The 15,242-nt window shown below is 42.8% G+C and overlaps 1 protein-coding gene across 2 annotated transcripts in view; it reads left to right on the top strand.

The window, feature by feature from the left end:
* The first annotated feature begins 1,772 nt into the window (after window positions 1-1,772).
* Window positions 1,773-15,242, top strand: part of CLDN10 (claudin 10) — a 173,739-nt gene continuing 160,269 nt past the window's right edge. The window contains exon 1 of one of the 2 annotated variants that reach the window (XM_004709767.2): window positions 1,773-2,137. In XM_004709767.2, the coding sequence (XP_004709824.1) occupies window positions 1,981-2,137 (157 nt within the window). In that variant the 5' untranslated portion in view covers window positions 1,773-1,980. Of the gene's footprint in view, window positions 2,195-15,242 lie in introns of both variants that reach the window. The other variant, XM_004709766.2, reaches the window with a different exon arrangement.

The following is a 15,242-nucleotide window of genomic DNA, read 5'->3' as shown; positions in this document are numbered from 1 at the left end:
AACAAATGAGAAATATTTGAGCCTAGAGCAAATTCAGGTTGGGTTAAGAGGGAAGTCAACTGACCAAGTATCAAGTTATACCTTAGTTCAATCCACCCTAATCAAGTTTACAATAATCTCTGTTTGATAGTAAAGCTGTTTAAGTCCCTCACCTGTGGCTACAGGGGATCTATCAGAGGCTTAATCAAACTAGGAACTATGCAGATGGATTTTGGGCTACCATTGTCCTCCACATTCTTCTACATATTGGATGTTCACAATTTAAGCTCTGATACTTTTCCACTCATCGTACTTGGCTTTTGTTATTGTCATCTTTGGATCACACAGGCTGCTATGCTTCTTCCATGTGGACTTAGTTGAGTCCGCGCTTAGGTGCCTGTTTGTTTGAATACAAACCTTTAAGACCCCAGACACTATTCCAATTGATAGCCAGCACCATCTGATTTCTTCACCCCACTCACTTGTAGCACCCATATCTTTAGCGATCTCTTCATGAAGGTGAGTCTCGAGCAGGGCCATGTTATAAGAACTAACTGTTCTTGAATTGGGGCTAAGATTATTTAGGAGCCCAGAATCATAAGATTTCAAAAGTACAAAATGTTTAGGACTCTATCAAATGACCATATAAAGACAAACCACTGAGTTTGATATTCAACAAAATATTACAGATTACAATCCAGAATATAGATACAGAAGAGAAAATAAATGATAAAAGCTCAGAACAAAGAAGTGGGTGAATGAGCAGGAAGCATGAGCTTCATTGCAGACTCAAACACTTGTGGCCAGTAATCACATAGAAAGAGTTTCAACTTCATCGGCAATCAGAAAATACAGCTTAGCAATGGTAATGTGATACCTTTGCATCAATCAGATTGACCAAAAGGAGAAACGAGAATTCTGACAATACCATAATACTTATTTCTATGAAGTGGAACAGTGAGGACTCACACATGGCCAGCGGGCCTGTGACCGTCCCAATGGCTTTGGACAGCAATTAGGAGAGTTGGAATTGACTTGAATAGCAAGTGGAAGTAGCACTAAAAGCTATAGATGAAAATTTATCTGCCTTTAGTGATTCTCTTCTAAGATATGTTCTGGGGAAACTGTCACGGTTACAAGGAGAAATTCGTGAGAATGCATCGTGGGCGTAGGGGGCGAGACAACGTAAATGCTCATCTCCATGAAAAGGAGTGATACTAATGAACCCACTGCCATTGAGCTAATGACAACTCAGAGGGTCCCCACAGGACAGGGCAGAACTTTCCCTGTGAATTTCCAAGACGAACTAGTCACAGGAGGAGAAAGCCCTGTCCCGCTGAGGACAGCGAGTTTTGAACTGCTAGCAGTGCAGTTAGCAGCCCAGTGAGTAACCAGTACGTCACCAGGGCTCTGAAAATGGATGGCATGGTACATTTATTACATGAAATGTTATATTCAGGTGTAAGATTTAGAAAAGTATCACTATGTCTCTGAAAATGGATATGTCTCACAAACACAATCTTTTCTGGAAAAAAAAATTACTTACAGAAGAATATTTATGATATAATTCCGTTTATGTCAGGATTGAAAAGCATGTAAAAGAATCGGCCAGATAAGCCTTAACTGTTACTGTATAATTTGTACTTTGTAATACTTGGTAGTTACATGGTTCGTTAACCTTTGAGCTAACAGAAAATTAAGCATTAACGATGGTGTCAGGTTAAAAAAAAATCCCCAAATCAAAACCTTAAAAATACATCTCCAGAATTTTAGTAAAGAACCATGTTGGCAGAGAGATCATCTTAAGCTGGCTTTAAAATGCCATTGATAAGTCATGCTTCATCCTAAAGTCCTGTGCTTCACCAGGCAGTTTGAGCATGTTAACTGGCTGTAACATTTGTCCAAGCGTTACTTGTCTGCTGCGTGCCTTGTGCCTAGACCTTGTGCCTAGGCATCCTCTCCGTGTGGGCTGTACAGCGGAACTGGAGGAGGCTGAGCAACATGTCCAGGGCACAGATCTCAGCCCTGGTGTTTGGCGTCGGAGGGTTTGGAGCCCTCGTTGTTGCCACAACATCCAACGAGTGGAAAGTCACTACTCGAGCATCATCGGTGATAACCGCCACTTGGGTTTACCAGGGTCTGTGGATGAACTGCGCAGGTAACGCGTTGGGTTCTTTCCATTGCCGACCACATTTTACTATCTTCAAAATAGAAGGTAACTACAATGGTTTCATTTGGGGTGGAAATATGCTGAAGTTTGCCACTATGCTGATGCTGTACACAGCGGGCTGTTAACAATGTAAATGCTGAATGATTAATTAAAGTGCCACAGTTTGCCTAGGATGAGGGAGGTATAAGTACTGGGTGGACAAATCAAATCATGATTTCATTTGGTGAAGGAGAGCTAGGAATAGCTTTATGGATCTTTTAGAAATGCCCAGTGGAAATAATACATTCCCAAAGAAAAGGTAGAAGTGACTGGCTTATTTTAAAAGCCAGTTTAAATGTGTTTTAAGTCATAGGTAAACCTTGATGGGTTATCTACCCTATATGTAAGAGTTCTCATTTATTTTAACTATCAGATTTTATATATTTTTATATATATATATTTATATATATATATATTCAGAATTATAGAAGCATGTGCCAAGGTTAGGAACGAATATGGTTTTCTATAGGGGTTTCCATCTTATCTTTCCATTGCCATGTTTAATAATTTAAAAAAATAACAGTAAGAAAATTTGAAAGGTAGTTTAAAGAAAGAAAGCACGACAAACTTTCCTTTTTGGCTATCTGGGGTTATTTTAAATACATGGATATCACAGACGTATTGTGGACTCCTGTGGATTGACATATTATTCACATATCCATATTAGATATTCCACTATAAGTATGTGTCTCTTAAAGAGGAGAAACCTATAACACAATTTCATACTTCAGGACACATTCGAGGAAAAACCACCAAAGCGTTTACCTGCATGCTATTATAAAAACACCACTTCCTTCAACTTTCTTCTACTTAATGCTATCCATATCTACCACAAGTACTGGGTTTATTATGTTAAAATAGTCCCTGCATCTTAATAAAATGTAAACATTTTGCAATCAAGTGGTTAAAATTTTACCTTTGCCCCAGTAAAGAAAATGAAATAAAATTTTAACTAGGACGTCACTAAAGCATCACAATTTATGGGATTTTTGTGTCAGGTCTGCATGTCATTAGTCTACAGCAGGTGCCAAATTATTCAGAGAATTTGCTTTTTTAAAGACAAGAGATGTTCAAGTTTGGATACTCCAGTTGTAGTTTCCTAATTATCCCTTTAAGCAATCACTGATATACATATTTGTATGTATATATAGTCTCAAATTCTAAATTTATTTGGGGCTATTTCAAAACTTTTTTCTGCTATAAAAGAAGTCCCTGGGGACGGGGAAAGTTTGCAAAGGAAAAGAAGAGTGCTGTGGAGGCATTTTTGTCCCTCTGCACATCTCTCTTTTTTTTAAAAATCTTATTATTGGGCTCATACAACTCTTATCACAATCCATACATACATCAATTGTGTAAAGCACACTTACACATTTGTTGCCCTCATCATTCTCAAAATTCGCTTCCCCCTTGGGTTCCTGGAATCAGCTCATTTTCTGTTTTCCCCTCCCCCTTCCTCCCCACTCCCCCTTCCTCATGAACCCTTAATAATTTATAAATTATTATTTTATCTTATCTTACACTGCCCAGCGTCTCCCTTCACCCACCCTTCTGTTGCCCTTGCCCCAGAGAGGAGGTTAGATGTAGATCCTTGTGATTGATTACCCCTTTCTACCCGCGGTTGTGGGGTTCATCTGTCCTAGATTCCCTGTGTTTCCAGTTCCCATCTGTACCGCTGTGCATCCTCTGGTCTAACCAGGTTTGCAAGGTAGAATTGGGATCATGATTGTTGGGGGGAGGAAGCGTTTAAGAACTAGAGGAAGGTTGTGAGTTTCATTATTGCTACATTGAACCCTGAGTGACTCATCTCCTCCCCACTACCCCTCTGCAAGGTATGTCCAGTCGTCCACAGATGAACATTGGGTCCCTATCACGCTCTACCCTCATTCACGATGAAATGATCCCCCACCCCCACCCCTGCCTTTGGTGCTTGAAACCTGGTCCCTTTGGCCCTTCATGATCACGCATGTTGGTGTGCTGCTTCCATGTGGGCTTTGTTGATCCTGGGCTAAATGGCCGCTTGTTTACTTTCAAGCCTTTAAGTCCCCAGACGCTATAGGTCTCGATAGCTGGGCACCATCAGCCTTCTTCACCACACTTACTTATGCACACATTCGTCTTCAGCATTTATGTGTGGAAGGTAGTCACACAATGATGGTTTTTGTTCTTTGGTGTCTGCTACCTGATCCCTTCAACACCTCGTGTTCCCACAGGCTTGTGTGCTTCTTCTCTGTGGGCTTTGTTGCTTCCGATCTAGATGGCCGCTTGTTTGCCATGAAGCCTTTAAGACCCCAGATGCTATATCTTTTGATAGCTGGGCACCATCAGCTTTCGTCACCACATTTGCTTATGCGCACGTCTGTCTTCAGCGATCATGTCAGGAAGGTGGGTATCATGAAATGACCATTTAGCTGAGCAAGGTGCTCTTGTATTAAGGGAATGCACAAGAGGAGGCACAATGTCCACCTGCTACCCTACTATTAAACCTATAAATATATGCACATAGATCCATTTCCCCCATAATCGTAAATATATTTACATATGTACATGTCTGTATTTAGGCTTCTATGTATGCCCTTTGCCTCCTACTCCTTTCTTCTATTTCCTTATGCTTTCCTCCTGTCCCACTACCATGTTCAGCCTTCATTCTGTTTTCAGTAATTCCTCTCAGTTACCTTGCCCTTGGTCACTCCCTACCAGTCCTCCCATCCCCTCCCTGCCATTGGTTTTGAATTACTCATTGTTCCCTTGTCCCTGGGTTGGCCAACACCCTCCTCCTTCCCCTACCTCCCACACTCTCATGTCCCTCTGGGACCGTTGGTCCCTTTATTTTCTTCTCACATTGTTTGTCCAGCCTCTCTTATCTAGGCGGACCTGCAGACACATTAATATGTGCATAAAATTGGGGATGGCTTTGGCAGCACCAAAGTGGCACATAAGAACATGGCAACGATGGCAGCAGCACCGACAAGCTAACAAACAAAAAAGCCACTGACATACAAAATTTAAAAGAAAAAACCCCAAAACAAATAGGCAGAAAGAAAAAAAAGCCTGCTAGTAGTTCAAGGTCTGTTTGTTGACCTTTAGGAGTGTTTTCCGAATGAGTCTGATGGGGTGCCACGTTCTGGCCCCAAAGTCCATCTTTGTACTCTCTCGGGATCTCCTTGCTCTACTTCCCCCACTGCTCCATTGCACGCCCCCAGTGTTTTGCCTCAGTGTGGTGGGGTCAGCTCAGTCACACATCCCACACTGTGTCTCTGATGCTGTCCCGTGCAGGGCCATGGGTCAGTGCAGGATGTCGCATCTCACCATGGGGGCAGCTATATGGTCCTCTCTGTACACTGGGCCCTCTGAGCTGGGCTGTCGTCCTCTGAGCTTGGTGGGCCCAGGTGTGCTCCGCTCCATTCTGCCTCCTTCCTTTGCTTCAGCTTCCTTCTGGGTGTGGTGTGGTAGGTCAGTTCCTTCTCACACCAGACGATCTATTTTTCTGTGGTACTCCCTACCATGGTGGGGGTCGGGCTGATTCTGGTTAGGGCCAGCATATGGTCCAGTCTCTTTTTACGTTGCCCTCCTGGTTTGGCATCTGTGGGGTCTGTATGCACGTTCCAGTTCTGTGGGAACACAACCAATACTCTCCCCCTGGGTGGGTTAGTACCCTGTTCCCCCCATGCCATCAACTCAGTTTCTCCCCACCCCATTTCTCCCTCCAGCTGCCCACCTTCCCCTTCTTTATGTTCCTCCCTAGATGTGGCCTGCCCTCCCTCCAACTATCTATGCTTCCACCCGCTTATTGCGAGATGGGGGTTTGGTCTTGCATTCCTGGTGCTGCCCATCTCTCCTGGTTGTTCTTTCTCATGGCTCCTCTGGGTCCAGTCCCATCTCTGGCCACAAGTAGAATGTACGGCATGTGGGTAAGTCTGTTTCTAGGTTCTTCATTGGAATCATTCCAAACAAAATATGTTGGTGGACGTGTGTCTCTCTCTTTTTTTTAGAGATCATTTTATTGGGAGATCTTACAGCTCTTATCACAAGCCATCCATCCATCCATTGTGTCAAGCACATTTGTACATCTGTTGCCATCCTCATTTTCAAAACATTTTCCTTCTACTTGAGCCCTTAATACCAGCTCCTCATTTCCCCCAACTTCCCTCCCTTATGAAGCCTTGACAATTGATTTTTTTTTTTCATGTCTTACACCAACTGCTGTCTCCATTCACCCACTTTTCTGTTGTCTGTCCTCCTGGGAAGGGGTTATATGTAGATAATTGTAATTGCCCCCACCTTTGTACCACCACCTTCCTCTTGCCCTCCTGCTATTGCTACTCTTATTATTGGTCCTGAGGGATTTATCTGTCCTGGATTCCCTGTATTGCGAGCTCTTAACTGTACCTGTGTACATGCTACAGTCTAGTTGGATTTTTAAGGTAGAATTTAGGTCAAGATAGTGGGGGGAAGGAAGCATTAAAGAACTAGAGGAAAGTTGTATGCTTCGTCTCTTCCTTCTAACTCTTCTGTAAGTGGATATCCAACTGTCTACAGATGGTCTTTGGGTCTCCACTCCACACTCCCCCTCATTCACATTGATATGATTTTTTGTTCTGCATCTTTGATGCCTGATACCTGATCCCATCAACACCTCATGATCACACAGGCTGGTGTGCTTCTTCTATGTGGGCTTTGTTGCTTCTCAACTAGATGGTTGCTTGTTTATCTTCAAGCCTTTAAGACCCCAGACACTATATCTTTTGATAGCTGGGCATCATCAGCTTTCTTCACTATATTTGCTTATGCACCCATTTTGTCTTCAGCGATCGAGTCTGGAAGGTGAGCATCACAGAATACCAGGTTATTAGAACAAAGTTTTTGTGTTGAGGGAGTACCTGAGTAGAGGCCCAATGTCCATCTGCTTCCTAAATACTTAACATATAAATTTATGTACATAGATCTATTTTCCTATCTTTATATATAAATATATTTACATATGTACATGCCTGTATTTAGACCTCTATAAATGGCCTTTGCCTCCTAGTTCTTTTCTCTATTTCCTTTTATTTTCCTCTTGTCTCACTATCATGTTCGGTCTTTATTCAGGTTTCAGTAATTCCTCTCAGTTACATTGCTGTTGATCAAGCCCCAGCAGGCATCCTATCCCCTCCTCGCCATCGATTTTAGATCATTTGTTGTTCCCATGTTCTTGGGTTTGTTAACACCCACTTCCTTTCCCTCACCTCTCCCTCTCCCATGTCCAACCAGAACCGTTGGTCCCATTGTTTTCCCCTCAAGATTGTTTATCCTGCCTATCTGATCTAGATAGACATACTGAGACAATAATAAGCACAAAAACAAGACAGAACTAAACAAAACAACAAAAGAAGACAAAAACCAAAACAACAAAAAGAAAAGCCTATAAATACTTCCCGGTCTGTTTGTTGACCTTCAGGAGTGTATTCCAGTGGAGTCTGATGGCCACGTCCTGACCTCAAAGTCTATTCTTGGTATTCCCTGGGGACTTCATTGCTGCTATCCTTGATGCTCTGCTGTACTCCCTTAGTGTTTCACCCTAGTGTGATGGTGTCAGATCATGCACAATTCCTGCACTGTATCTCCAGTGTTGTCCCTCGTAGTGCTATGGGTCCGTGAGGGACGTCCTGTCTGTGTTTCTTGGTGGGGCTGACCTATGGTCCTCTCTGTGCATTGGCTGCTCTGAGCAGGAACGTCATTCTTTGGGCTTGGTGGGCCAGGGTGTGTTCCACTCTCTCTCCTTCCCTCTTTGTTTGTTCCTGTGTGTTCTGATCAGACATGCCCCTCTCCTTGAGCTGTAGCTTCAGTGCTGTCCTCTGAAGTCCATTCTTCTGAGGGGTGGGGTGGGGTGGGGTCCACGTAGTTGGGATTGGGGCCAGCCCACAGACCTCACTATTGGTTCCCTGCATCATGCCGGTATGTTTTATTCACGTCTTGGCACACCGGATTGAAGTCTGGTCCCTCTCTCCCTCTCCTGCGGAGATATAAACAAAACTCTCCCCTTGGGTGGATTAGTGCCCTGTACCCCGCTACCCATGTCTTTTTCCCCCTCTTTATTTCCCCCTCCTTTTCAATTGGCTGCCATATGTATCCCTGGATTGGGTCTAGCCCCTGCCATAGTACCTGGACCTACCCCAGGAATGGAGGTATATAGGAGCTTTTTGGGTGGGGGGAAGGGGGGGCTCTTATTACTCTTCATTCTCCCTGTTTTAGTGGAGCATTGTTATTATGAAATACGTATGCTCAATTTCTTTTTCTCCAGTTTAGGCTGAAGGACCTTGGTGGGTTTCTGTATGACCTTGAAAGAAAATGAAATGCACCTTAGAAAACACAGAATCAGAAATTTTATCACTAAATCATGTTGATGGTGGTCCAAATAATTCTTCCATCATTTAAATGTTATTTCCTCAATATTGTGTTTTGCTTCTCAATAGTGAAATTAAAAATATTGTATATCTGCTCTATACCCTGTACATAACAGGTACTTTGAAAACTCTTGTCTACTGACAATGCTTTAGTTAAAATGTGTAAAGTTAATTTAACATTACCCTTCCATTTTCTTCATTCTGAAATCAGAATCTTTCTGAAAGATATAGTTTACGGCATAACAGTATTTCCAACATCAGGAACACTAATTCATCTTTCCAGAGGAAATAGATACAAATTTGGATTTTCTAATTCATGTGGAACCATTGCTATTGTTGCTTTTCCTTTATTCTTATGTGAAAATATAGCAATTGGGAAGTTGGGAAAGCTATGCCAACAGGTTCTCATATAATTCACTAATTCCAAATTGAGAAAAGAACTCAGAAGCCAATGAGGAATGAAAACAGTTACATCATATTTGAAAATAATAAACTATTTAAGCCCATAGCGGAGCCCTGGTGACATAGTGCTTATGCATTGGGTTGCTACCCTTTTGGACAGCAATTCAAAACCACTAGGCGCTCTGAGGGGGAAAGATGAGGCTTTCTGATCCCACAAGGAATGACAGTCTTGGAAACCCACAAGGGCAGATTGACCTTGTCCTATAGGGTCGCTATGAGTAGGCATCAACTCCATGGCAGGGTTCATTTAAGCCAGTATTGTCAAGTTGAGACAAATTTCCTTAGACTTTGGCTAGATTTTGCTTCCTCTGAGAAACAAAATTAGAAAACATTTTAAAGTTCTATGGATTATTTTTTTCCCTTACTGAATACATTCTTTTTTTGTTAACCCTGTTAGATTTTTCAATGTATTACTGATTTTAGGGAATCATGTGAATTAATAGCGACTGAATCATTTTCGAAATTTGGTGTTAAGTCAATCCTCTTTGAGGGCTGCATTTACAGTTACGATGGAAAATCCAGGGCCTCTTCAGCTCTGGGCTGTAAAATACAATTCAAGAAAAGTCCATGCAGACACTGGCAATGCAATCCTCATGGTTTCCTGAAAGTATCTTGATACAATTTCAAAATCAACTTGCTGTCTACAGACACAATGAACACTACAGGTGTGTCTCCTATTGCTTTGCTTTTCTCCCAGGTCAATAGCCATGCCTGTTTACTGGTGGATGTGGAATGAATTCTGACTCACGGCAGCCCCGTGTGCGTCAAAACAGAGCGGCACTCCATAGAATGTTCACTGGCTTATTGTTCAGAGGTAGATGTGCTGCCTGAGGCATGTTCTACCTACGAAAGCAAGCACCTCTCAGAAAGAGAGGAGCATTTCCTTCTGAGAGGGAAAGGCTGAACTTAAAAGGGAGAGATGGGAATTAAATGGTCACCTTGTGTTCATGGTACCTGACATATAGTGAACTCTTGGTCTATACAGAGGGACTTACAGATAGTTTGTAACAGCGAAGGGGATGAGCAGTGGGGGCCGTGGAGTATTCTGAACTGAAAACTGAATTAGGAGGAGTACTTGGACAGCACAAAGGACTACCCCTAGATTAAAAGTAAGAAGATTACTTTGAAGTTCTAGTTGTTTCCTTAGCTAGCTGTGAGACCTGAACTATGGCAACAGAACTGTCCAAGCCTCACCCATAAATTTACTCATCCGTAAATTTTAAAAGGTGAGTTCCAAGAGCCCTTTAAAGTGCCTTTCGACATAAAGCTCAACCCAAAAGCTTGGTAGCCCTTCACCATAGAGCAGCAATTCAGCAAAGGATTATAGCTTGAAAAACTCTCCTGTTATAATTGTCCTTGGAACTCGGTCTTTGTTTTTCTCCCCATATCTACTGTCTTGGCAGGCCTCCTGTGTCCCTGGCTATTTAGGAGTTTATCTGCTTCTGGGTGGAGATAGGTATAACTGACCTCAAAAGACCTTAGGACCCAAGTAAAGGTGCCAGGACTTCCTTGGAATGAAACCAAACATCAGTCTAGGAGTCAGCAGCAGGCACGGGGCCTTTACATCAGAGCATGAAACCTCTCCTCCCTACTCTCTCCTCCTTCCCTCAGCACCCACGCCATAAGAATGAACTAAAGGGAGGCTGCTTACTAGTTAAAGTGGGGTTCTGGGTGTGTTTGTTGGCGTAGGGGATAGCTGGGAGCCATCTGGTGTCATCACATTTCTTGCTTTAGTACGTGATGAAATAATAGTAGTAAATAGACCTCTAATGGTAATAATAAATAGATGAAAATTAATTACAGTGTCAATGAAGGAAATTTATTAGTAACTTTAGATACTCTGAAAGTAGTAGCCCTCATAATAGATACCTGTCCTGTATTCTTGAATGACATTTACCTTTAATTTCAGCAAATATTTCTGTTCTCTAAGATCTGAATTTTATGTCAAGAGGAGGGATATTCCAGAAACTTTGTTTCAGTACTTAAGTTTAAGATTAACTCTGATTTCGGGTATTTTTCTTGCTGAGTACCAAATGCACACTGTTTCTAAAGAGCATATTAAAAAAACCCACATTTTATCTTTGGCAATTCTCACCCCCTCAGTAAGCCTAGGAAATATCTGATGTATGCTTGTCCCCAAAATGGTGACACAGTTTTATGTATTGACAGACACAAGAAATGTCCCCAGGTAGGCTGGTTGCATTTTGACAGCAGAGTCTGCACAAGATGAACCACCATGAAATTGTTTTTGTGCCAGTAAGGTTGTAACCTGCACTACTGAAATGTGCCTGTGACTTGTGGTGGCGAAGACAGTGCTGGAGCTGCCAGAGTAACCCTCCCTGCAGAGCAGTCCATGCACTTGGAGTCCTGTGTCGGTAAGCTCCAGGACTGTCCATTAAGAAAGGATCTGAGGCTTTCGGAATCTCTCGTCTCCAATGATACTTCCATTCTCAGGCCCAGGACCTGAGCTTATTGCTTTTGAGGTTTTTGGTAGCTAGTACAGCACCTAGCTGCTACCAGGTACAGGTTCTACCTCACTTTATGAAAAACCTTTTTGACGGATTGGCCAGTTACAATACAAAGTCGATGATGGTGGCCTACCTAAGGAATAGGCTAATTTTGTCATCCTGCTAGGCCTAAAGGCTGTAGCCCTGGCAAAGACAAGAAGTGGCCTGGGATGACTGTGGTGGACTGCAGTGGGCTTGCTGACCCACAAAATGAGCGCGTTAATAAACTTCGTTAGGAGGGTTCCTGGAGGAGTGGGGTGCCTCTGAACACTTGCCAGAGAAGTCAAAGGAGCTATGATATTTGCCTGAACGAGGCCCAGTGGCAAAGGCTGGGCCTGAGGGGACTGAAGCCTGAAGGTACCGCGGAGAAGCTGACCTGTCTGTGGGCACAGTCAACTAGCCAGAAGTTGTGTTAGTTAGAATACTACTTCCCTAAGAGACCACATAGTCATGAATATTGTGTGTGAGATTTGAGGGGCCATTGTAATGAATTATTGGACTGTGGTGTGATAGATGGACAATGGTGTGGCCACCACACCGTTTTTATACCACCTGGGCAGAGAAGTAGAGTGAATCATGCAGAGGATGTTGGTGTCACAGGTGGCAGGAGGGTTAGAGAGTAGATGTACCCCTGACCTCTACCTCATAGAAATCAATGCTGTGCTGATGCCGATGGTGATTCGCATGATTTTTCCTGAAGTTTGAGAGGTCTGATGCTACTAGATTATGACCTGTTGGTTGTTTCAGTCATGAAGATGGAGCAGGGTGCATTTTCAGGGAGTAGGGAGAAGAGGCCTCCTTTGGACTTAACAGGTGCTCTGGTAGCATAGTGCTTATGAGTTCAACTGCGATTCAGAAGATCACCAGTTCAATACCACCTACCACTTGAGGGAGAAAGACAGGGCTTTCTACTCCTGTAAAGAGTTAAAGTCTTGAAAATTCACAAGGGCAGTTCTACCCTGTCTTATAGAATCACTGTGAGTCTACATCTACTGGATTGGATGGCAGTGCGTTTGGTTAATTTTTGCTTCTGGACTCCTTAGGTAAATAGAGGGCTCTAGTGTACTTAGGGAAATGTTTGTATGCTGGACAGCCAAAAAAATAGAAACCAAATGCTTTATTTTTTTTAATATTTAAATGAATTTTTTAAAACATTTTATTAGGGGCTCATACAACTGTTATCCCAATCCATACACACATCAATTGTGTAAAGCGCATTTGTACATCATTTCTCAAAACATTTTCTCTCCACTTAAACCCCCGACATTAGGTCCTCATTTTTCCCCTCCCTCCCCGCTCCCCCCTCCCTCATGAGCCCTCGATAGTTTATAAATGGGTATTTTGTCATATCTTGCCCTGTCCAACGTCTCCCCTCACCCATCTTTCGGCTGTCTGTCCCCCAGGGAGGAGGTCACACACAGTTCCATGTAATTGGTTCCCTCTTTCCTACCCATTCTCCCTTTACCCTCCCTGTTTTGCCACTCACACCACTGGTCCTATAGGGCTCATCCATCCTGGATTCCCTGTATTTTCAGTTCCTATCTGTACCAGTGTACCTCCTCTGGTCTAGCCAGACTTGCAAGGTCAAATTCGAGTCATGATAGTGGGAGCGGGGAGGAAACATTTAGGAACTAGAGGAAAGTTGTATTTCTCATCATTGTTACATCGCACCCTGACTGGCTCATCTCCTCCCTGAGACCCCTCTGCAAGGGGATCTCCAGTGGCCTACTAATGGGCTTTGGATCTCCACTCCGCACTCCCCCCATCATTCATTCACTATGGTATGCTTTATAATTCAAAGAGTATTTCTCGCCCTGAGGGCCAGAAAAGCCTTCTAAGAGAGTCCACCATATTGAATTGCCAATCTGCATAGCTCAAGTTAAGGATGCAAATTTGAACAAACAACCTCTCAAAGGCTCAATTTTCCTCCTCTGCTAATGGGGAGAATACCTACGCCATAGGGTTCTTGGGAGGGTTAAGTCAAATAATAATATAAAGCACTCCCTCACCCCAAAGGCAGTGATCATGCGAAGAATGATGATCTGGATCATATAAAATGGTGTTCATTTGTCTTTTAAGATACACTTTAACATTTGATAAAGCATTTTCTTACAAATGTTTTCATCACTCTATCCATATTTACAGCTCTGTAGGATTTTCTATAGATCTTTTGGTGGTACGCAGAATTGTGTACTCCCCCTCAGAGCCCATGTTTTACTCCCAGCTCTGCTCCTACAGGGAGTTTTTTGAATAACGTTGGGCAAATTGCTCAAAACCATGCTATTTGTTCTTCCTGCTCTAGGATATTAAGGATAGTAACAAGATTGGGGATGATGAAGGCATCTAGTTACATACTCCACTAGTTCATAAAAACTCAAAAAACCAGCTTCACTGCCATCTAGTTGAAGCCAACTCATCGCAACTCCAGGACAGGGGAGAACTGCCCTGCAAGTTTCCTAAACTGTAACCCTTCCAGGAGCAGAACCATCCAGTCTACCCCCAAGGTGCAGCTGGTGGTTCCGAACAGATGACTCTGTGGATCACAGCCCAATGCATAACCACTACACCACCAGAGCTCCTCACTAGTTCATTGGGAAAAATCAAAGGAAAGAATCCTAGTAAATTAAATGACTAACGTGGATGGATACTAGCTCTCTTGGTGGGGTCTGAGTAGATAAGCAAGCAAGGTAAGGGCTTCACATGTTCATTTGCTCCTTCGTGTCATCTTCTCCCCATAAATATCTGAAGTAGAGATGATTCCGGTTTCTTTTGCATAGGGTTCATTGCTCCCGCTCCGCTCATTGCCCACCTGACCATGTCTGCGGCAAGTAGCAATGGTTGTTTCTCTACCTCACAGGTTCCATTGTCTGCTACTACCGAAACTCAGACTAAAGAAATTTACTCAAAGACCATCTGAACAAACAGTATGCTGAGCTCAGTCATTTGAAAGCTCCTTGCTTCTCTGCAAATTTAGGTAACACCAGAGCATCTCAGAAAAGCTTATATTGTTCTAAAATGAACTTATGAGAATAGACCTGATCTACAAGATCCAGCTGACCTACAGTTAAACCTTTGTCAGAGTTTTGCATATAGTGCATGAAGATTTGATTGCAAAAAGCTGGCAAATTGTTCAGTTGTCATATTACAGATTTAAAATGAACCCTATAAATCATTACTGCATCCTTTCATAAAAGCATTCATTAGATTCCTGAATAGTTTCTGGAGACTCAGTAAAGGATAGAACATAGGCTTGCCCTTGGAGCAATCAGCTATCAGACAATTAACCCAGAACAACCAAGTTCAAGGATGGGCAGACATCACAGAATTTGCTTAAAAGATGGGTGGAAGTTTGCCAAGAAGAATGGAAGAGAGGGCATTCTACATGTATGTGACTTTGGACAAAATGCTTACCATTTGCTCTTCCTCATCAGTAAAATGGGAATAATATCATCCACTTTGACAGTTGTGGTGAGGATTAAGTGAGTCAATTTATGAGCTGCAATGCTGGTACATGTGAACTGTCTTAGTTATCTAGTGTTGTTATAACAAAAATGCCCTAAATGGGTGGACTTAACAAATAGAAATTTATTTTCTCACTGTTTAGGGTACTGGAAGTTCAAGTTCAGGATGCTCTCTCCAGGGAAGTTCAGGATGCTCTCTCCAGGGAAGTTCAGGATGCTCTCTCCAGGGAAGTTCAGGATG

This window comes from Echinops telfairi, unplaced genomic scaffold (assembly GCF_000313985.2).
Source record: "Echinops telfairi isolate 266 unplaced genomic scaffold, ASM31398v2 ScPeMD7_7405;HRSCAF=8443, whole genome shotgun sequence".
In the NCBI taxonomy this organism is placed as follows: Eukaryota; Metazoa; Chordata; class Mammalia; order Afrosoricida; family Tenrecidae; genus Echinops; species Echinops telfairi.
Note: the sequence above shows the minus strand (reverse complement) of the source record. Positions and strands in the feature narration are given on the sequence as shown.